This window comes from Choristoneura fumiferana, chromosome 9, assembly GCF_025370935.1.
Source record: "Choristoneura fumiferana chromosome 9, NRCan_CFum_1, whole genome shotgun sequence".
Taxonomy (NCBI): Eukaryota; Metazoa; Arthropoda; class Insecta; order Lepidoptera; family Tortricidae; genus Choristoneura; species Choristoneura fumiferana.
The window spans coordinates 9,670,416-9,694,480 of record NC_133480.1 but is presented as its reverse complement, the minus strand read 5'-3'; the positions used below and the strand labels follow the sequence as shown (position 1 = coordinate 9,694,480).

The 24,065-nt window shown below is 35.6% G+C and overlaps 3 protein-coding genes across 5 annotated transcripts in view; 1 reads left to right on the top strand and 2 right to left on the bottom strand.

The window, feature by feature from the left end:
• LOC141431186 (rabankyrin-5) overlaps positions 1-24,065 on the bottom strand; it is a 69,554-nt gene that overhangs the window by 29,890 nt on the left and 15,599 nt on the right. The gene's annotated exons all lie outside the window — the stretch shown is intronic.
• Positions 6,897-22,333, top strand: LOC141431184 (uncharacterized). Of its 2 annotated transcripts, XM_074092236.1 has the most exons (6): positions 6,897-6,988; positions 7,148-7,237; positions 11,886-12,049; positions 16,574-16,744; positions 17,547-17,703; positions 18,685-22,333. In XM_074092236.1, exons 3-6 carry the CDS (start codon positions 11,995-11,997, stop codon positions 18,803-18,805), a joined length of 504 nt encoding a protein of 167 aa, XP_073948337.1. In that variant the 5' UTR covers positions 6,897-6,988; positions 7,148-7,237; positions 11,886-11,994; the 3' UTR covers positions 18,806-22,333. The 2 variants fall into 2 exon arrangements, with proteins under 2 accessions (XP_073948337.1, XP_073948338.1); XM_074092237.1 differs by lacking the exon at positions 7,148-7,237 and having other exon boundaries at positions 6,917-6,988.
• LOC141431183 (uncharacterized) lies at positions 12,056-16,566 on the bottom strand. The gene is made up of 2 exons (XM_074092235.1): positions 13,672-16,566; positions 12,056-13,587 (listed from the first exon to the last, which is right to left on the bottom strand). Exons 1-2 carry the CDS (start codon positions 14,769-14,771, stop codon positions 12,789-12,791), a joined length of 1,899 nt encoding a protein of 632 aa, XP_073948336.1. The 5' UTR covers positions 14,772-16,566; the 3' UTR covers positions 12,056-12,788.

Genomic DNA, 24,065 nt, shown 5'->3' with positions numbered 1-24,065 from the left:
AACCGATAGTTACAATATTTTTTCAAACGGTTCTTCAAATTAATAATATGTAATAGGTATATTGCGATTTTTGCTTTAGAAAATAGGTAAGTATATAAACAATCTTGACTGTTTTTCATTGAAAGACGCTTTTAAAAAACGATGACAATACGGATATACGATCATACTTCTGTTCTTTAATTTTTATGCTTTTTTATTTATTTTGTAAATGACTAGATTTTGCTCGCGACTTCGTCCGCGTGGGAATAGTAACTTTGGGAAGTATTTAAGAGGCGACCTACGCCAGTCACTGCTATTTTTAAAACAGACGTGGTATAAAATTGGTGTACTTCGTGGCAATAAAAAAAATATTACGATAATCTTGATCGTATTCCTGAGTTAGTCGTTGCTTTCAAAACACGATTAAACTAATTTGGCTCGATAGATTTATTGCCAAAGTGAGCTCTTACTTTGATTTAGAAACCAAAAATACTCCGTTATTTATAAAGACACTATAATCAAATTACTAAGTCTGATTTACAAACAAAACGTAATAATAATATCTGTCGTGTTATTTCTTAAATCTAAATCGTAATTTCTTTGCATTTATTTTATTTCCAAATTTTTGATGAGCAAAGACTTACGCCACGCCGACGACATATTGCTTCTCTGTCACTTCAACGCAGAGAAACAGTGAGCGCTTAGGTGCTCTGCCTGATTGACCTGCGTCGCTTTTCTCCACAAAATTCATTTACGAAAAAAAACTTTTACATTTACACTTCTTTCATAACACTCAATCTATGAGTAAGGAAATTATTATTAAATTACGTTATCACTGTATTTTGGGTATTTAAGGTGTTTTAGGATAGTCACCACCGAGAAATAAATTAAATAACGCACAAAAAAACAAGAAGCCCTCATACTCGTACAATGACAGACAACATGTCAGAAGATGTCAGAAGTTGTAAAGTAAGTGTGTTGTTTATTACAAGAATTAGGTGGTACAGAAAAATTGGTTAGTAGTCTAAATAGTTTTATTGGCTCCATATTTTGTCTATTACTTATAAACTGATAACTACCATAGTAGGAATATAGGACATGTGTTCAAACTTAATACGTGTCTGGTACGAGTATATAGCCTACCCAACGAAGACCAAAAACTGCCTCTCCGGGGAAATCTCGCGTATAAGTCAATTTTGGCATAGTTGTAGGGGATGGTGTTTAAGACCACATACTAAAAGTAGGTACTGATGGGTGGGGGTAGAGCTAACGGGTGGGGAGGAGTTTGTGTAAAGTCCCATTTAGTTTTTCGTAAATAACTCGTAAACCACAGCAAAAAATGTTCTAAACATAAGTAATCTACATAAATTCTCTACAAAAAAATTCTAAACATTTTTTTTAAGTATGGCGATGGATGGATGTTTGTTACTCTTTCACGTAGAAACTACTGAACGGATTTGCATGAAATTTGCCATACAGGTAATAAATACCCTGGATTAACATGTTCTACAGTAAAAAAACGCACTGAGGTCTCTGAACCAGATGATGATACATCTACACTACACAAGCACTATTTTAGTACAGTAAGTACCTACATTATTTTGAGACACCCACTAAATAACATGACTTATATAAAACAAATATTTACTTTATTAATCGTTGGGCAAGTAACTTATTGATTGAATTTTATAACGGGCAAAGTTATTTAGACAACATTGCCCACATGCGTTATAATAGTAGAAAAAGTTCTCACTTACAGGTTCAAATACTGCACTTTGTGCTTTTTGTATTAGTGTTAATAAAATATCCTTCTTTCTTTCTTTATACGTAATTTCTCCACTCTTGGAACTCCAGTTTTATAAATCTAAAGTACAATTAAAATAGTAAATAATTTATTAATTCAGACAAAGTGATTGCATTTAGTCGTTAGGTAACAGTTCATAGTTTGGTTTTTCTAGTAAGCCGTCCCTTTTATCAAATGGGCACAGTTTTTTCTGCGAGTACTCGTATCTCCAAGAATATTTATGTTGAGTATGAATATCCTACTTGTGTCAGTTCTTGACTTTTGTTTTTTTAATGTATTTATTATCAGTATGTAATCAAGCGATTTGTTGCAAATTTTAAAGTTGTTCTTTATATAGATTTACATCGCCACTCAAAAATCATATAAATTTAAAAAAAATACCAAATAAAAAGACACATTTCTTTTATTTAGTTTTGAAGTAGTGACACCTCTAACTTTTTTTCTAAGAATTAACCATACATTGACCTACTACTTGCCGAAATATCAAAGTTTTGTAGGTGGTACTTCCTATTAAAAATAAGGGACATACGTGGCCTAGTTCTGTATTCAATCGGTGTTTTAGTGTCATATACAAACTGTTGTTGTTATAATTTGTTATTGGTTATTAGCGTTTAACTCATAAATATGATAAAATTATTAGAAAACTCAAACATAATATAGAGGTGTTTGTATACATACGACATTGATAGAACACTGATTGAATACAAATTGCTGATTTTTGACAGGACCCCCTGTCCCCTGTTTGGAGTAACGCCTGGAAAATTTTGATATTTAGGCAAGCAGGCGAGAAAAAATCTAGAAGTTGACACCTCTGTCATGCTGAGGATGCTGGTCTCTTTTTATGGTTTTTCTGTGCATCTATATTTCAGTTTGTATTTTCCTACCGACTATGGCCTTGTTGTAACAGGATCATAGCGGGTAATATTTGGAATTGGAACTAATATTGACACAAAAGTACATTGTGCATTAAGGGCTGTAAAAAGGGGATTATTAACGAGAGTCTATTAGAAGCCTGAGATTAACTGACTTTAGAAAAAGGAGGAGGTTATCAATTCGGTTGTATTTTTTATGTTGGTTCTGAATTTTGGGCAAAAAACCGTCAACTTCGCCTTAGGGCCATTTTCTTATAAAATCGATTGTCACGAATGAGTATTTTTTTGTTCAATAAAGGGCTTATATAACTCTCTATTGTACATAAAACATATAAAAATAATAGTTATCAGAGCAAAGTACAATGTTTATTTTGTGTTATTAAAATTTAAGTTTGTAAACGTAAGTGCTTTATAAAATTATAAACGTGGTAATTTTACTCAATATAATGTCCACTTGTGATTGAAAAAATTGCCCGCCAGGCAATGTTATGTCCTTTGAATGTTTTATCCGACTGTACGAAGCAAATGAGGTTTTGGTTTTCAAATAAAAAATCGATACCTATCTGCAAATGGATCCATATTTTAGTGTATACTACCTAAATGAGTATAGGTATTATAAGTTATCTTCAGTTTTGTCTACATTTTGAGAAATATATCTTGCTTAATTTTAATATTTTGATATAGGTATTTCTCTAGCAAGAAATTACTAATACACTTTTAGAAATGTAGGTGTATTTCATAGGCCATAGTTAAATTAAAGTGTACCTAAGAAAATAAAAGTAAGGTGAACTTTAGTATTGTGTCACCCGAAAGACGTCCACTGCTGGACATAATAGGCCTCTCCCAAGGCTCTCCACTCAGACCGGAGTACAATAAAGAGTCATTGTATTGTATTGGAATGCAGCTTTGAAAATACTCATAATAACCGAATTTTCACATTTTTCGTAATTTAGGCGATTTTCAAGTTAATAAAAACGAATTACCTAAGTACCTAAGTACATAAAATTGAATCAGTTTGAACGTGGGAAATTGTAACGTCATAGCCTTGTCATAGCAGTCAGTATATGACGTATTCAATACAAACTCCATAACAAACGATCGTTTTGACATTTCTGAAAAACTTTAGCGGTACCGTATTTCGCCGCGCTGCGCGCGAAAACGCGTCGCTGTCAGATAACGCCTACGAACAAATCGCGGTTGCACGCGATCTATCTCAGAGGGGTCGCGGGGGTGAGGTACAAAACCGCTCGCGCAGTTTGGCGTGGGTGGACTCTTAATTTATTTAGGATACCTGCCAATAGTACATAGAAGCTTCTACGGTTTACCGAAAATAACCTATTTTAATACATTGCTATAAATATAAACTATTTTTTTTTGTTCTTCCATCCATCCATCCATCCGATGCTCTTTGGTAAAACATAAATATTTTGCGGGTAGCCACATTTTAGCAATACGACGTGTATTCTACCCTGCCAACACAAAAGGACTAATTCTTCATAGTGAACCCTTGACACCTTACGTCCCTTATTGTAAGTTAGGAGGGTAGGATTATAATTAAGACGGCATTTTTTGACTACTAGATGAAAACCCGGCTTCGCTCGGGTAAAATGTAGACTCATAATAATATGTTTAAATTTTTTTTTTGCCAGTGTGAAGACTGTCGTACTTATTGAAAAATCTGACGTATTCTCAACCTTAATATTATCACAAACGTACTTTCACAGCTAACCTATGATTGTATCGGTATTTCACTAGTAGATATTTCTCTAAATCTTATTTGCCCAATAACTATGATGTCTCTGTCTCATAATCATAGAAATTAGACCTAAAGGGCCCCATATACGGTACGATCCGTCTGTACGATCGATCTGATGAAAATCGACGAATCGTACCGTGTGTGGGGCCCTTAAGAGGTCACAATGGAGAACGAAATGCACACCTGTGACACCTGTGACACGTGATGACGTGACACCAACGTGGCATTAACGCCACTTTGATGTGATGACATTGACATGTTTAGTTCGCTTAGTAATTTATTCAAGTTTATATTGAAAATACTCGATAATCCGATTTTTCCGCCTACAAGTTGTCGACTCGGATTGACTAATTTTTTACGCTCTTCAATTTGATGTGCATTGCGTTTGAGTCTACCGTAGACCGGTACGAAATTATTAATATAGAAGATACGTTATGCCAATTCAATTTATGGAAAGTGTAAACAAACCGATTTCATCAAAATTATATTTTTTAAAAGCAGTGCCAAAGTTGAATTTACTTATTTCTATCGCGCGGGAATTTTTCATTTTCCCAAAAAAAGTATCCTATGTCAATCAGGAATACTGTAGCTTACTTTTGGTGAAAGAAGTTTTAAAATCAGACCCGAAGTTGAATTCACTTATTTCTATCCCGCGGAATTTTGCATTATCCCGGATAAAAGGTAACCTATGTCAATCATGGATTGTGTAGCTTACTAACGGTGAAAGAATTTTTAAAATCGGCTCAAATAGTTTCAGAGATTCGAGTACAAACAAAGAAACGAAAAAAGTTTAGATATTTCCCTATCCCGATAGAATTTCGAAAAATCCTTCCTTAGTGCACCTCTGCAACACTCGAGGTACATGGATGCCAAATTTCAAGTCTCTAGCACCAGTAGTTTAGGCTGTGCGTTGTCTGTCAGTCAGTCAGTCCAGTCCAGGATTTGTCAATAGGCCGTATAGGCCGCGGCCTAGGGGCGGCAGATTTGAGAAAATTATTATTTTAGAAAGTTACATAGGGCGGCGGATATAAAGTGGCCTACACTCCTAAAAAACATAAATCCGCCACTGAGTCAGTCAGTCACGGTACTGTTTTATAAGTATAGATTATTTAATAAAAAAAAATCAGGTCAAGATTGCTATACATACATACATAAAAATCACGCCTGTATTCCCAAATGGGGTAGGCAGATCACACGAAACGTTACCGCTTCGGAGCCACTTTTAGCAATTTTAGGTCTTAAGTTTGACAAAAACGGTACAATAGTGACAGGTTGCTAGCCTGTCGCCTACGGTGTACCTTAACCTATGTCCTCAGTCGCCTCTTACGACATCCATGGAAGAAATGGAGAGGTGTTATTCTAACCCGACACCACACGGGTTTGCTATACCTTCTTTTTAATGCTGCCAAAAAATAAATACCTCCACGAATAAGGTATCTGTGGTGTCGTCTTCTTATTCTATCAGATACGTTTATCAATCAATTGGTTGTTTGTCACAGCAAAGTGCCGCCATATCAACCGCCACCGGATGATAGCATTTGTTGCAACGAAGAGCGCTAACTATGAGCTTATAATACCTAAGTGACGTAATCCGTTTTGTAATGATGATGGTGTAGTTCGTGCCTAAAGCTTACTTTATCTAGGTCATACATTCGTCGCCACCATTCCTCAATAGAAACTATTTATAGATATAAATAAAATATAAAACCTATTACTAGATATATAATGGAAAGTGGACATGGGGCAGCAATACTGGGTTAAGACACTATAGTTAAAATGTTCAGTTTTTAGTCGTTTAGATACTGTTTAATTTTCTTTAAGCATAAAGGATTCATATTCGTAAAAAACAACATGCGAAAGTTTCACTTTGCAAATTAGTACCCTAAACTACCCTACGAACTGTATGGAAAATATTTCTTTAAATTGTAGGTGTTCTAGTACTCTAACCTGTGACTCTAACCTTGAGACCAACTGGTCTCAAAGAGTGTTTTAATCCTTGATAGAAATGGGACCGATTGGCATTAAAAAAAGTCAAATCTGTCGTTTTTCTCGCTGACTGTACATTTTATCAAGAATCTGTGAATGTCGATTACTTGTCATCACTCAAAAAGTAAGTAAAGGTCTCCTAAGAGCATTTTCGCGTTGCAGCCAGGGATCTAGTAGCTGCCCTTGCTGACCCATCTCAACTTTCCAGCCTGTATATACCTACATCTAATAGAATAGCCAATTATTATACACCGATTGCTGCTTTAATAGCTTTTTACGCAAAAATACACGTAATATCAAAAATCCAACTAAAGATATAGGTAAAGAAAGAGGCTAGTGTTGAAACGGTTACATAAATCAAGATCAGACAAAATTTAACTAGTGTCTCACGATAAATTTAATTACAATACAGCAATACTCGTACATAACGCGCTGAGTAATGTCCGTCGACAATGCCACCTTTCGAGGTCCTTACACGCCGTCTAACTAAATCCACCGCACCGCACGGGCGACGCAGTCCGTTCAAGACATCGAACCGAGACGCACGCTGGGATAACAATCGTGCGTCCTACACTTGATCTCGATAAACACGTGCGTGTTGTTATTATACAAAACTGTGAATAATCTAATAGTTCGACAAAAAATAAACGTATATGAGTTAAATGGTTAAAAGTGGACGAGAGCAGCCACTGAATTATGGTTGTTAGTTATCTATCTCATATTTAAACCATTTTTGTGTGATTTTTTCAGTAATATAAAATGTGCTGAAAGTGAGACTTAGAAAGAAATCTTAAATTTATGTAATTGCTTGTGTTATTTTTCGGATTATGAGAGTGACAAGTGAGTATAATATTGCATTTTTTATATAAAAAAATTAGGGGTTGTATCATCATTATTTACACGCACCTCTTATCTTATCCTATCAATATGATTATCTTGTCCATCACTCAATAAGTAGAATTGAAAGAAATGTCCTAAATTCCTTCAGAAAAGGTTATCTTTTCATTACATACACATCTCTTTATACCCAGATTTTTTATGCTAATTGCTTTTATTCACAATCTATGTAGAGTAGATATCAGAACGTAAATTAGATATAGGTGGTATAACATCCTTCATTAAAAAAAATCCATAAAGTTTTTCCAGTTGAAATATAAACAAAGGGCAGCAATAAAGTATTTGCGACATAACTCGAAGAGGTCATGCTTTTTTGTGCGAGTTTTGCGGGCCTCGGCTAACATTAGATCAAGTTTCTATAACTTTCGCAACCCTGACAGTGGGCCCGTTTTCGTCACGCGCCCGGCATTCATTACAACAAACATAATACTGACGTAATGTTTCGTGAATACGTATAATGCCTGTTAATTAAAAGAATACTCGACCTCGTTTGCACGGAAGGGTTTTAACTCAATCCTTGACCTTAGCACTGATTTGCACGTCTAACTGGAATGTTCCAAAATTAATAAAGTCGTTAGGTATACCTACTTATAGCAACTTCGAGTCGTACGCTTTGATTGGCAATTTCAATCAATAAACAGCTACATTTGCTGCGAATTGAACGCCACTTTGTATGGGCACGAATGTGCGTAGGAGTTGCTAACAGCGTCGACCCCCGGGGAGGTATTCAGTACGTTCACTTCTGAGATCATTTACATATGACAAAGTCACAACGCATCTGATATGTTATCTGTTAAATCATCTGAGAGACTGTTAGAAATATAAAAGCAAGAAGTCTAAAATGTATCGATGATTGCTTTAGCAATAAATATATTATTATATATGTATAATATTAGTGTTCATATTGTACATGCCTATTGTAACTTATACTATTGGGTATATCAATAATCATTCATTATTGTCGTAATGGTTTGACCTTCATATTGTACAATAGGCATCGGATTTGATCCGGCTGACTCATTTTTCAAATCATAGAACCAACTGTTTTAAATGATCAGTTTGGACGCAATTGTAGCGCCATCACTGTTGTCAGGTACTTAGGTACCCCAAACACAGGGACGCTAATGGATGATGATTGGAGAGGCTGCCCGGTACATTAATTTGTACGTGTTTGTTGATATTCAAACAACTCTCAATACCGCAGTCAGTACAGTCGTCATTAGATATTTTGGAGTACTGAAGGTGTTCAAAATTATCTGAACACGCTCTAACGCCTTAAAAATAGTAATGATCACCTTTATAGTTGTTTTATACATACATACACATATTTGCTGACCTTTAGCTAATTTTGAACATGAAACTACCGTGAGACTCACTCATATTAAATATAATGACCCGGATAACTCACGTCTTAAATCGAGTTTAGCTCGACATGTTTCGGGCTAATCCGTAGCCCTTCGTCTTCGGGCAACGCGACTCAGCGGCTGCTGCAACACGCGCACTGCGCGCCGCCGCTCTGCTCGCGCGACTACCCGACGAAACTGACACCGGCACACAACTACCCGCGTTTTTCATCATTACAACTGTCAAATGTAGGGTAGCTAACATCGCTGTGTAAAGGTACGTTCACACACACCGATGACGCAGCACGAGTATTTAACACCGTTTTCCAACTCGGAGGTACCGTCCAACCACTATCTTGAAATTTGGCCGACGACTAATCTCGATCTTCACGCACTTTCCGCGGAACGGAAAATCGACTTGATGCTTATCTCGGCGTAACAAGTGTCCGATTTTATCCGTCACCCCTTTTATACGGTAAATATACCGGAACCCTCTCAGCTCCCACCGGTCTTTGACGAGTCGACACGTTCACCACACGGTTGCACTGCCTCAGTTGTAATTGCTTTCCAAACCCGTCTCACGTGACTCAGTTCACGATCCACAATTTTGGATCACAAATATTCAAGGCTCGATTTATCAACGTTCTAGGCAAAGAAGACAAATGACAAGGATGGTGGTGTGAATCTGCCCTCAAGTATCGATCCGTATGAGTTGGCTTCCGATAAACTGTAGTTTCCAATTTACCACAGGGTCCCCGCATAACCAAAACATCTAAAAACGGCAACTGCCCATCATTCTCAATCTCCACCGCGAACTTAACCTTATCGTGCAAAGTGTTGAGGTAGTCAGAAAACTGCGACAATGCGGCATTCAAGTCGTCAATGAAGTACCAGATTCGTCACGGGTCGAATGAAGTTAAGTTGCTCCGAAGACGAAGGGCTACGGATTAGCCCGAAACATGTCGAGCTAAACTCGATTTAAGACGTGAGTTATCCGGGTCATTATATTTAATATGACCTTTAGCTAAATTGTAAATTTCAACCAAGTAACACTGAAATATGTGTTCATGTTATCAATAGCTTTGAACCGAACGCACTTAACATTTATCGTGAGAAAAATAATTAAAACTATGAATTATGCTTGCGTTCATATGTGCACCTTACGATCGCGTGTTTCATTATTTTAATAATAATTAGTTTTTTTTTTCAGCTTAAGAAGCTGAAGAGAACTCTATTGTGTTAATTGTTTATTCCATAGAAATATAAACTTGCATATTTCAATAATTTTCTAAGCGAGCACTATTAGCAACTAGTCAGTGCAAGCATTACTAACTCGAGCGTTTTGCTTTGACAAGATAGTCGTTATGCAAAGCATTCTAGCCAGGTTACAGACTCCGACCAATTAGCTCAACATAATCATTATGTTTAGTGCATAAGAGAAAATATGACATAGTTCAACAGTTTAAAGTCCAGATCTAAACAGGTTGCAATATAGGTAGTGAGCCTCGGTTTTATGAGCACAGCACTGATGCAAGAGTGCATGCAAACCACGTTTCTGGATATTTTGTTCAGTTGAGTCATTCTTTAGGACAGCTTGTTGCCAATAAGACTAAAAATATATAAAATATTCGGTCGGCAGGTTCTGTTGTGTCGAGACTTAAGATTAGTCATACCAGGGAATTACACCCGTAATTCCACGAGCTCTTGATGAATATGAAGCCTCTGCAGAAGAAATACAGTACCTATTCAGAAAATGTGCGAATCTTTGAAATAAGCAGTTGTTTTTCAAGATAGTGGAGCTGTAAATAATGTTAGAGTAAATACATATGTGATGACCCAATTCAAGATTGAACGTAGACTTTGCCCTTTTAAATATTATTATAAAATCAAAGCCAGACATTCAAGTCGTCAATGAAGTACCAGATTCGTCACGGGTCGAATGAAGTTAATTTTGCTAAACAATTTGCGGTTCGCGCCTGCGCAGTGCGCAACCTTAAACTAAATTTTTTCAACATGGCTTTGTTACACCGATATAACAGGTACTTAAGAATTTCTTTGTCAGTAAATTTTAAGAAACAAAAACTGAATGTAGTTTATGGTTTTGTTCAATAATCATAAAAGTGTAATTGAATTGGACTTTAGAATGAAAGAAACTGCACCAGTAAGTAAGATACATTTCCGTATTAAACCATATAAGTATTTAAAATATAATTTTACATGCCTAAAATATCTTAACGCTTAATTACGATAAACTTAAAATTTAGGTTATGTGGTCGATGACAGATTAAGTCAAGTTAAGTGAATGAACAAAAAATAATTTCACTTATGTTGTAACTGACTAACTTTGGATAAGTCACTTTGTTCAAATTAAAATATGCACTCTTATCGATGTCGCAGTTACAATTTTTTTTTTGTCATACATAATGAATGATTAACGAACAGTTAAAGGCGAAAGGTGCGGCTCCGACTTGCTGGGACCTTGAGAACGGCATTAACAGTGAACACGACTTAAGCTACATGCCGGATTACTATTATAGGTACAACAAGCGCAAACGCTATAAGTGCTAGCTTTTAGACAATATGGATTAAGTTTGATCAGCTGTATTAAAATTGACCCAATTGTTCTTAGCCCTCAAGGTCGCAAAATTTGATGTGCAATTAAACAAAATTTTAGGTGTTTGTCCATCATTTCACCTGGCAAGGTTTATCGCTATCCCGCAGGAACTAGCATTTTCCGGGATAAAAACTATCTAAACTACATCTATACTTAATTTCATATAAATCAGGTCAGCGACTTAAGCGTGAAGAAGTTACAGTGCCGACAGACAAACAGACAGTTACTTTTGCATTCATAATATTAGTAGGTAGGTAAGGATGGATTTAGAATTTAGTATTCGCTTGACCATACCTACCTTTACAAAAAATTTATACTTAACGAAAATATGCAGTTTATTACTAAAAAATCACAATTTAACCAAAATAAATAACCAACAGCCCGCGTTTATTATTTAAAAAAAGTTTATTTCTCAGAAGTCGGCACATTGACATGTTAAACTGTCCGTAACTGTTACAAATTCAAACGACCGTCAGACGTCACTTGTCTATTTTTGATATTTTAAATGTTTTTTTTTCTTGTTTAATATACCCACATATTTTTCAAAATATATTATGCACATAATGTGTTTCGACAAGCAAAATATTTTTTTCAATACTCTGTAAACATAGCAGTAACTTTTCACTTTCTACAGATCTGCAGTCAAGAAGCAGGGGAGGCGTTCCAAGACCTAGCATGAGAAGCGCTATGTCGACCGTTCGCTAATTACATAAGACCATATACTGCTTGAGTAATTTTCAAGTATGCAGCACTGCGTGCTCGCTGTAGTGGCCGCGGTCTTGGCCTTGGTTACCACCGGTAAGTGTACATTTTAGACCTTTTAAAAAAGGCGTCCGGTACTTAAAATCGCATTGTGGAGTCGGTATCAGCGGTTTTCACCTCCACCTTCGCGTTTGGTAATATCGAAACATGCTTTAACACCCAAGGGCAATGAGGTTGTATTTGTATTCTCTCATTTAGAGCCCCTCAAGCACTTTCGTATAATGATTCTAAACAAACGTCAATTATATTACAGTAAATATGATCTTATAAGAACAATATGAGAACGACTAAACACTAAGGTATGTATTAAATGCCGCGTCCAAGTGATAGTTTTACAACATAAAATAAGTATTTATTTTGTACAATAAATAGTTTACATACATACATACGTATACTAAAGATAACATCTAGATAATAAAAAAAATAACCCTCCTTCGGGCAGTCGGGTAAAAAGTTCACATTGAGGAACAACATTTACCACCTGTCGCTGCCTATACCTAATTATATACAAATCTACTCTCTCCTTCCTAGCTTCGAAGTCTGAGACACAAACCATTTGCGAGCCAAGGGTTCCCAATCTTATCAATACTGCGACTCCCTTTATAAGTAGTTTCTAAATGTTCCCTTAGAAAAGAAAATAGACGTATGTTATGTAGTTCTAGAGGTATACGCGTGCCGGGACCTATAGGTACATACAAAAATCATCGTCATAACGCCCAGTATGGGAATTCCTGAGCTGGGCTATCGTATCGATTAAAAATAGGTACCTACACAGTTAAAAGTTAGTCTGTCTCACAACACCGCTGAATAAATCGTACAATATTAACGAAAAAAGTGCTACTGGTGCTAGGATTGCTATCCACCTATAACCTGGACACGGATCTCGATAAGTATAGCAAAGTCCTGTAAATTTTCTACCAGTTTCCACACAATCTGCACCGGGTTTTCCGATTTCATAAACAGGATCATCTGAATCGCACTTGGACCCACTTTCTTCGTAGAATGAATATCTCGTCACTAACCTACCAACAGCACCCAACGTGCCGTTTCTGTCAAGATTAAGTGAACCATTCATAACCAATTTCCTTATCGATCCCTTTGTATACTTCTTGTTCAAACTGTTGACACCCCAAGATGGGCGGCTAGAACGCGGTTTTAAGTCTGCAACTTCATCTTCTTTTTTGGTCGTCCTCTTTTCTAGTAACATATCGTCTATTTCGTTTAATTGAATTCCTAGGGAAAATAAGTAATTTAAATCAGTTACATCTCCAGTCAAATCAAAGCGATTTGTGACATCTGAATGCAATATGATTCCACAGTATAATTTGGTTGAAACCACGAATGATGCACCAGGAGCAAAATTACACACGACTCTTATGTCACCATTAGATTGTTCAGCATAGGCGCAACCAATTGTAGCTGTCTCTGCCCAAATAATTTGGGCAGTATTCAATGTAAGCCGATTTATATATCCACATTCAATATCTCGTTCTTGTAGTTCTTTTCCAGCGCTCAAAAACCATGCGTGAAGACATCCAATTATTGGTGAAACAAAGCATTCCGGACGTGGTACACTGTAAAAGTTTAAGCAATATAAGAGAATAAAGACAAACCACAATAAGAAATATTACACAATTCTACTACCTACGAGTACTTACCACTTAGGTTCAGTTTCTGTTGGATTGAAGAACAAACAACATTCTTTGCCAGATTTTGTGCATTCTAACTGCGTTATCAAATCATTACGAAGAGAAGAACAAGCAGCGGGTCCTGGGAGACATTGACGAAGCCATCTATTAGCCATCTTCGCCAAATCATAGTCGTAAATTATTTGTTCCATATTAGATGCGGTAGGTAAATGACTGTAAACATTTGCTGTACCCATTGCAACACGATTTCTCATCGAATTTATGGTATTAACTAGAGCTGTCTGTTCCAAAATATTAGGACTTCTCACATTGTAGTAGTCCTCACATATCTCAGACATTTTGTCGTCTGGAAAAAGACAAAGGGTATGATCTCCATAGCAAGGTTCTTGTTCACACCATTGATTGGCGGCGCTATATCCTGTATCACCGGATACCTCTACTTGATCTTCTGGTGGCTCATGTTCTACAGATAGATCTCCTGCATATATAACAAAAACATTTGAAGTTTGTGGTCTTTGGCCTAATTTACCATATACAAACGGCAAATTCCAACATGGATAGTTTTCGGGAACGTACCAGACACTTTTAACCCGTTTTGGTGTCATTGACTCTTTGACTATTATGCTTTCAAGTGCAGGTGATAAATTAATATAATCAGTAAATCTTAAATTATCACTATCATTTTGTATTGGTATTTTTACATGACGAAAGTCTGATGTATTTTTATCTTCTTGTCGTAGTGCTGGTTGACTATACTGATTAATTTTATCATCATACATATATTCGTATTCCTCAAAGATGCCAACAGGAAAACCTTTGTTTGTACTTTTGTTACTCGTCTCAACACTTGGAGTATTATCAATATCTTGTGGATTATCTTTGCTGTGCGTTACGCAATTTTCATTGTCAACTGTTGTTACAACAGTGGTAGTATCATCGATAATTGCACTTATTTGTATTTCATCTCCAACTCTCCGTGCTTCCTGCGTAGTTTTATCAATATCAACGGTACTCTTGTCTTCCGCATAATAATCCAGATCAATAGCACACGCATGCAATATTAATACATACGCAAACAATATTTGGTGTGTCATTTTTGATAATATCATGACCCTCTAGTTATTAGTTACCTACGAATTTACTAAACAATAAGAAACAGAGGAAGAAACAAGCCCCTTCAAACCTAGACCAGGTGTTTGCATCATTTATAATTAGTTATTTCTGTTACAACAATTGAAATAAATAACATTAAGGTCAGTTAAATACAAATACAATACAGTTGCCGCATTGCCCCGATGAATCGCGATTGACCACCTTTGCACAAGAAACGACCCAGAGCATTATTTCTGTACCTAAAATATGATTTTACCGTTTAGAAATACATGTGGGTACTTTAGTTAAATAAAATCTCAGACGAAATGCGAAATAAAATAATTAACTTATAACAATATATTAGCCTGTCAGTGGTCAGTCAAAGAGGACAAGGATTACTACACTTGTACTGTTTATACCTAGAATGACCACGATGCCGTGGTGCCTAATGATATTTCTATGACTCAGTTTCATTAAACTGGAAATACATGACTCAAATTAATTCCGGATATACTTACCCACTATACATAGAGTTCATAGATAAGCTACGAAACTGCGAGTTAGCAACATAAAAATACATTAGCAAAACATTCGTACCCACTTATTTCCTTGTCACCAGATGTAATCAAACAAGTCAACGACCGCACGCTGGTAAGAAATTAAACTAAAACATTGGCCGACGCCTAATGATAATTAGGGATAACAAACAAGACGTTACCCCGCTCCGATAAATAAAAATGAAGATTCTGTTGCTAACACTACGACATTATTCGATAATAACAACCCAAGTTTACATTGCAAATTCATAAAAAATAAAAAAAATAAGCTTCTTAATTAATCTAAAGATATTCACATACGACGGTATGCCATTGTCAAACGTGTGATCATTGATCAACAACAACAATAGAGAAGCGTGAACATAAATGATGAAATAACGAAACGAAAGAATATTTCAATTATTAGGCTTCTAGGTCATCTGAAGGTGTAAAATTTTGTGTTGAAAATTCACTAATGAATGACCAAGAATCAGCATAATATGTGAATTACGTCAAGTATAAGATGCACTAAGGTCGCCGACACAAGCTTGTGAAGTGAAGATCACGAACGAGTGAGGCGGCATGCGTTAACATGCATACCTACCATAATGACGAAAACCGAGAGACGTTCGTTTTTAATTCATGTTCGTTGATATACAAACACAGGACAAGCGAATAACTTTCTTACTTTCAGTTTTATTTTAAGAACCAATATTATTATGTTCCACCAAAAAAAAATAAGAATTAACTAAAAAGATTTTGGCAGTTTACACATCAGATGTTTTAATGTTTAATGACTGACTTTACCATTGTGACAAGTACGAGCAAAAAGATATGGAAATCCTAAATTACAAGACACAACCGCTAAAAACACGATCATCTCCTAATTAAACAATAAAACAATGAAGTAAATTAAATGAGAACTGTATTCCATAAACTACATTATGAATAATATAATGTTCCGGAAAATTCAACAAAGCTATTAAACAAAAATGAAATTATGAAAGCTGCTTTTCTCCGAGTATGTATTGATTGATACTTAAGCTAAGAGATTTTCAGAACTTGAGTCAAAAACGTAAAAGATTACTTGTATCATGGTTAACAAAGTTATCTACGTATTACCTATTGACGAGTGTACTCAACCGGATACTATTTATTTACTCTGCCATTCAACACTCAACCAACGGCCTTGTCGTGTGACTGTTTATAGAGTTAATAGCTCGCAGTTAAATATTATTCTCTTACAAACACACGCAATAACGCTACGTTGTATGAATTTTCAGGTTCAGCGCTACAATGCTACCAGTGCTTCATCAACCCGCCGCTGGGCCACTACTTCAACACCACCAAGCGACTCTGCGCGCATTTCGATTACTCTGACAATTTTATCATCGACTGCCCATACTCGACAATGTGTATGAAGCAAGACTTTCATCTGGACATACAGAATGGAGGTGAGTGAGAAATATATAAATGATTTTAACACTACCCGACCCGACGACCCGATTCGGTTCGAGCGTTTCAACCGCCTCATTTATCTGGTCACATTGTTTACGAATTGGCTGTAGATTTTGATGTTATTTTCGAGTATTTGTTAGAGTTCCTGTATTTCTACCAGACAACTAAAAAACTGTATCAGAATATTCGACCATTTTTACAGAAAAGTGTCCAGAAAAATGAGACGGTTGAAACGGTCGAATAAATGGCCATCCGATGGCTAAGTGGTTAGAGAACCTGACTACGTCAGAATATCCCATTGGGGCGGCGATGACCCTACGGTCCAGATATTTGTATGAATAATATTTATTCTCGGTCTTGGATGTTTAATATATATACTAATGTAAGTATGTATTTATATATATAAGTATGTTTATCCGTTGCCTAGTATCTATAGCTTTGCTTAGTTTGGGACTAGGTCGATTGGTGTCAGGCGTCCCATGATATTTATTTCTTTATTTACTTACTACTTTTGTTCACAAAAATAAATCAATTAAATAAATTACATCAAGGAATATTTTACATCGGTGATTTTAACTATTCTATTTCAAGAGAAATTGATTTACAATTGAAAGAAAGTTATATGTAACACGGGCGGAACTTGAATCACGAACAATCGACTCATTAATGCCCTCAGTCTTCGACTTCAGGCTTCTAATAGAATTTCCTTTGTAATTCCTTATTTACCGCCCTTAAGAAAAAGAGTTACCTACTTTTTTATAAAAATATGTACATAAAAATATTATCAATATGTTCCAGTTAGAATAACCGGAGTGCTCCGCGACTGCGCGCCACAGGTGCACAAGTACCAAGACTACAAAAACGGACAATGGTCTCCCAAGATGGAGGTCATGGAGCCCTACAAGGAGGGATGTATGGACGTGGACGATAAAGGCGAGAGAACGCCTACAACTAGGTAATAATAACTACATAATAATATTTTAAAAACTAAGTTTTGTTGCTGATTCAAATGTAATAGTTACCCATTATATATAAAAAAAAACAGCTTGTATTTAATTACAATACCCTCATATGTTCTATTTTGTCACACACAGCAGGGATCACCTGGCAAAGAAAATAAATAAATAAATAATACCCACGGAAGTAGCCGTCAATGTTAACGTTTAAAAATACTTTATTTATAATAGATTACTAAATAATATTTTATTCAACTGTTGTATAAGTGAGGTCTTAAAACGCGAGTTCTGCGGCTCATATCGCTACCTACGCCAACTCGCGTTTTAAGACCAAGTTATGCAACGTTCTATAGTATAGAATCTATACAATACTTTTTAAAACTAACGGTTAAAGACTTCCATTTCTACACACATCTGACACATTCAACACAGTATGAATGAAGTGAATTACGTTTCCGGCCAATTCCGGGAATGAAATTTGACATAATATTTCGTTTTTTTTTTTATTAACGCTAACTTGCCAGTTATGCCAAACAACACTTAAAATGAATGGAAAATGCTCAATTTAGGCCTAAACACAGGTACCTAGTAAAATATAATATTTTTTGTTTACAAAATATGGATACTACATTCTATTTTTGAAAGATTATTGATTAGTAACTGAAAAAAATGTTGTGAAATAATTTCAATTTAATGTTAGTAATACTGTATTTATTCAAAATACAAGTTAGGAATCCTAAATTTAAAACGTTTACTGTCAAAGGAAGGTCATTGAACTGTATTATTATGAATTTCAAAGCAATTTAAAAGCATCCATAAGTGTGCTTTTATGAGCCAGAGGGTCCTAGACTTTTTCCCGGACTTATAACGTATATCATTGTGTTCGTGTTCGTGGACCTTTAATTGAAAAATAAATAAAGGACCCACGAGTAATTAGATGTGAACTGTAATAATAATTGGCGTTATGTTTTTTATTTCAGGAATTGCTACTGTCGTAGCGACCTCTGCAATGCGGCCAACACTAACCACGAGGGTTACACCGACATCATGGGCGTCATAGTTGTTTTCAATCTCATGAAGTACATCAACAGTCTTAGGTAGTGAACAACCATAAACTTCGTACAGTCGAATCGAACTACACAAATCGTAGAACCTTTTTTAAACAAATAGGACACCAATGCCTACTAAGAAAGTTGATTTGACATTATTGTAAAAGAACGGTATAGAAGCAGTGTAAAGCAACACAGTGACAATTGAATATAGGTATTAACTTGGGACATAAAAATGTGCAATTTCGAGTTATTTATAAAGAAGGTCTCAGTGTCTCGAATAGACTGGAACGACCTACGAACCAGTGCCAACTTTATGTGTAGAGTGGGTAGTCATTAGTCTAGTTAGTTAAGCAAATCTCATCGAGTGAACTCATACTTATCCCATCTGTAACGTTACGGTAATGTGATACATACAGAGTGAAATCTACACGTACTAATATACGTAATACAAAATTAGTGCTTCGTGCTCAGTTAATGCTGGGTAATATAATGCATTAACTCTTTTGTTGAAATAAGTCCGATGAAATTTGCGGTTTCCATACATTGTTCATGATTTCTTATTTCAATAATGTATAGAAACCACAATTTTTTTCAGACTTATTTCAACAAAAGAGTTAATACCTTATATTACCCAGCATTAACTGAGCACGAAACACTAATTTTGTATTACATCCTAGATTTCACCCTGTATAAGTTTTTAGATTCTTAAAATAAATAGGGTTAACTATACAACCTCGGGATAACTGTATATGTAAAATGTATATGGAAATTGTGATCCTTAACCCATGGGGACATATATTTTAATTTCTAAATCCAACCATGCAAGTGACCCTCAGAGAATAACAATCGACGAGTCTCTGACTCAACCTCGTAAAGACTGTATAGTTTATTATAAATACAACTTCTTACTTGCACAAGATAGTATTTTGACATTTAAAAATGTAAAACTGAATAACAAGTCTTTGCCAGCTCCTCAGTATTACATACACGGTTCCTGAGAGATCGGAGGTTACTCAGTCCGAAAAATCCATTTTTGTTAAATAGTTCGGCAAAAAAATCATGGTCTGGAAGGCAATTTGCTAGTGCGGAATAAAATGACATTACGCAGCTAAGGTGATAAAATGGTACAAAGACAATAACGTGAGTTTCGTGGCGAAAGACATGAATCCACCATATTGTCCATATCTTCGCCAGATCGAACATTACTGGGCTATAATGAAGGCTAAATTTCGCAAAAGGGGTCGCAGTGCCGATACGGAGCAACAGTTTCGTTCAGATTGGCACAAAATTGCCAGAAATTATAATAAAGTTGTTGTCCGATCATTGAATGGGTACCATGAGGTAGAAAGTCAGGAAACTGGCCAAAAATGAATAATTTTAGTTTTTTTACCATTCATTTTGGTTTCTGTAGATATTCATGTAAAAATTCAAAATGAAATATATCAAATATGTAATATTAAAAAAATATGATAGTTTATTCTTGTATTTATATGAAATTTTATAAAATTGGAATATCTACTAGGATGTGTATCTAAAATGGATATTCGAATTACCTACTTAAATTTCATACGCGAGGTTGAGTCAATCGAAATGTGGAGTGGTGTAATGCAATAAATGTGATATTTGGATGATTACTTATAGTGTTACTATACGTACTGTATAACCATTTTTTTATTTTATTTATTGAATACTTGCTAGACTATTGGACGATTACTTGAGTAAATTATTTTCAAGAGCCATGTCAGTAAGACGAAGAATAAACTCTAAATGTGCTTTGAAAATACAAACTGTATTTTAGTTGCTTGGAAACGTATATGCTGTGACGCCAAATTGTAAATATGTATAATAATGCTTAAATGTAAATAATCTATGAAGTTTTAAATTAAAACAAGGTAGAGTGTTAAAAAAACGAGTTTATGCGACATTACATATCACAACTATCTGAAAATAATAACCGCGCTATTTTTCCTGCAATCATGTAAACTCTACATACTCGTAAAGGCACAATTCAAGAGGACCAAAGATGTGTGTGTTGCAATAGAACTAGTTCAATTGTATCTTCCACTATTTCTGAATTTTAAACTCTCTCTTTGTCGGTCCCTAACTAAATGCTCCTTCATCCACTCAAAGTTCGCCTTTGTACATGTATCTCAACGTTTGTAAATTGTGTTTGTTTCTCTATTTTTGTACAATATAGAGTTTACATACATACATACGCCATGTGGAACCTTTCCACATAATATTTACAAGCCATACAAGGAAAAATCATTAAGACTTTCTAATTATATTTCAATTAGGTTTGTAGTACCTTGTCTTCTGTTCAAAATGTAGTCTCGTGCAGCAAAAAAAGCAGTCCATTTGTTCGAACATAAATATATCATATTATCGATCCAAGTGCAAAAATGCATGACTAAAATGCTGCAATGACCGTAATGAGTCACATGCCATTACAAAGTCACGAGATGAAAGTGACGTGGGTTTTTTGTTCGATAATTAATACATCTATCACATTACCATTCAGCGGCAGTTTCAGGAATTATTGTATCAATGCAATGAGCTGTCGAAGTACACTCAGTAACTCATTCATCAAGTAATCAGTCCCTTAGCAAGAACATGCGAAAAACAGGTTGGTTATTCCTCAGTAAAAAAAATTAAGGTCTGTTTATGTATGTGAGGAATCCATTTAAAAATTGTAATCAGCTTCTTCAACGTAGACCTGGACTCACGAGGGAACTACACCTCAAATCCTCTCATCTTAAGAGAAGGTCCAGCATTGGAATTGGAACGTATTTATCTTATTTATATCCACTTTTGCGCTCTTACGATCGACAGACAATTAATAAAGTACAGCTCAAACCGCGCTAGAAATTTGGCAGACATATTCCTTAAGGATCTTACAGTGGCACTAAGAAAGTATTTTTCGAAATTGCCACGGGATAGTGACAAAAAAAGGTTCACTTGTAGAGATCCCTCAGTGATAAGTTAACCTTTGTTAATGTATCTCAACGAATGTACACTCGAACCAACTGAATCGTGAGCCACTGTGAAACCTTTTCATAGAAAAAGTCATAGTGACATCGCATTGCTTGACAAGGGAATTTAATATGGCATTTACTGTGAAAAACGTTCTACGGTGGGTCAGAAATCAAACGTTTCGCCTGTACTTAATCTGTGTCTCTATTTTTGTACAATAAAGAGTTTACATACACATGTAATCACTAATCACATACATAGCCAATGGTTTATTCTTCTACAGAATTGAAGCCGCGGGATAAAGTTTGTTTATGTATAAAATACGTCCCACAATAATGCAATAGTCATCTGTTAGACAAAGTAAATTACGCCTATTAGTTATTACTGCATTGTTATGCTAACACGAACACGACATAAATTTACTACCGTTTGGAGATGTTATGCCATAACCCCCCATCCTATTGTTACCTGTAGTTATTATATATCGCAATATTCAACACAAAGTGCTCAACATACAACAAGCGCAGCGATGTATGTGTATGTAACAAGATTGTGACAAAGACAGGTGCTTTGTGAATTGGAAATAATAAAGACAATAAACTGATTCGTTGTTATTCTTGACCCATTTACACAGTTAGATAACCTTTTGCTTATTAAATATCATAAGTAATTTAATACATTTTTTCTATGTCGAACAGCTCCTACTAGATGTAATGTTGTTATGTGATTGACAGGTGGTGCAAGTAACTGAATACTGAATGAGGTGGTTAAGTAAGTATTATGGTGATAACATCGCATAAATAAGTTGGTTGAATCCAACTAAATATTAAACTTTGTATGCGTGCTTGCTTGTTTGCGTGCGTGCGTGTATGAGTGCGTGCGTGTGCGTGCGTGTGCGAAAAATGTGTCCACAGGAATATTGCTGAAATTCCACAGTAATATTAAAAGAAGACAAATGTGATCAACTCAATATTTATTACCTAACGCTAAATCCTTAATTGCCTAGACTTTTTAATTAAAACTATGACTAGGCGACGACTGAAATTATCTATTTTCATTAGCCTAATTAAGCTATACTTGATTCATGATCAGACAACTTCGCACATTTACGAATCGCTTGGCACACCCTGCTGCTGCCGACACCTAAAATGAATAGAGTAAAAGTCAACGTTCTCTAAACACGCATTTAAATACATATATGGAAAAAGGGTGTGTTTATGACAGTAAAGAACGAGCCAAGTGCGAGTCGGGCCAGCGAATGAAGGGTTTTCTTACCACCTTAACAAAGAAACTGCCAAGTGCGTGTGCTTTAAAAATGGTCTTGGTCTTTGAGTCATGGCAGACAGGTAACAAAGTAATAATATTTATAATGTATGTAGGACTAGTAGAATTTGCTGTCACAGCTATTTTTATTGAGGATTTTAGTCGGACGGACACTGATAAAATACCTAACCCTAAAAATTACAATGTAAGGAAATATCTCCATATCAAGGTTAATTATCCTAAGCGCTGCTTGGACTGTAATTAATCCGAGACAATAAACACTCGTTAGTAATTGAGGCTGTTTACTTTTACGATCAAACCACATTTGGGGGTATTTTCTGTTCTACACATTACTTCATATTTTTCGGTGCCAAAATTGTATGCAGTTAGTCTCGCTCGCCTAATGTTAGAGAGTTGCTTGCCAAAATCAAAGTATAACATGCTTGTTATTGTTATTGTTACCGACACTGCACTGTGAGAGCTTTTGCACTCAAGGAAAGAGTTATCTTGCATCATGTGTTCTTTTATAGGATTAAACGACTTGCGGAGTTGCTATCTTAGCATACCTAGGTCGACAGAAATGATTGCCACATATGTAATGTAACTACATACGTCGCGACTCTACCTTAGTTCAGTTAAGCAACAAGATTCCTTTAAACAGTATTTATTCTAAAGCATTTTATATGTATAGATTATTTACACTAAACCGGCCAAGAGCGTGTCGTACACGCCCAAAATAGGGTTCCGTAGCCATTACGAATAATTTCAGTAATATTTTTCTAAGGATTTCGTATTTTATACGAAATCTTCCAAGTTTAGGTATATTTTACACCTTAGGCTGCTATTTACTCTTAGGGGCTGTTTCACCATCCATTGATTAGTGTTAACTGACGGTTAAATGTGATCATCACCTTTAACCGTCAGTTAACACTAATCAATGGATGGTGAAACAGCCCCTAAGACTACTAATAATAAACTGCTACTAATAAGAAGGGCTACGAAATAGCCCGAAACATGTCGAGCTAAACTCGGTTTAAGACGTGAGTTATCCGTTACAATATCATTTAATATGA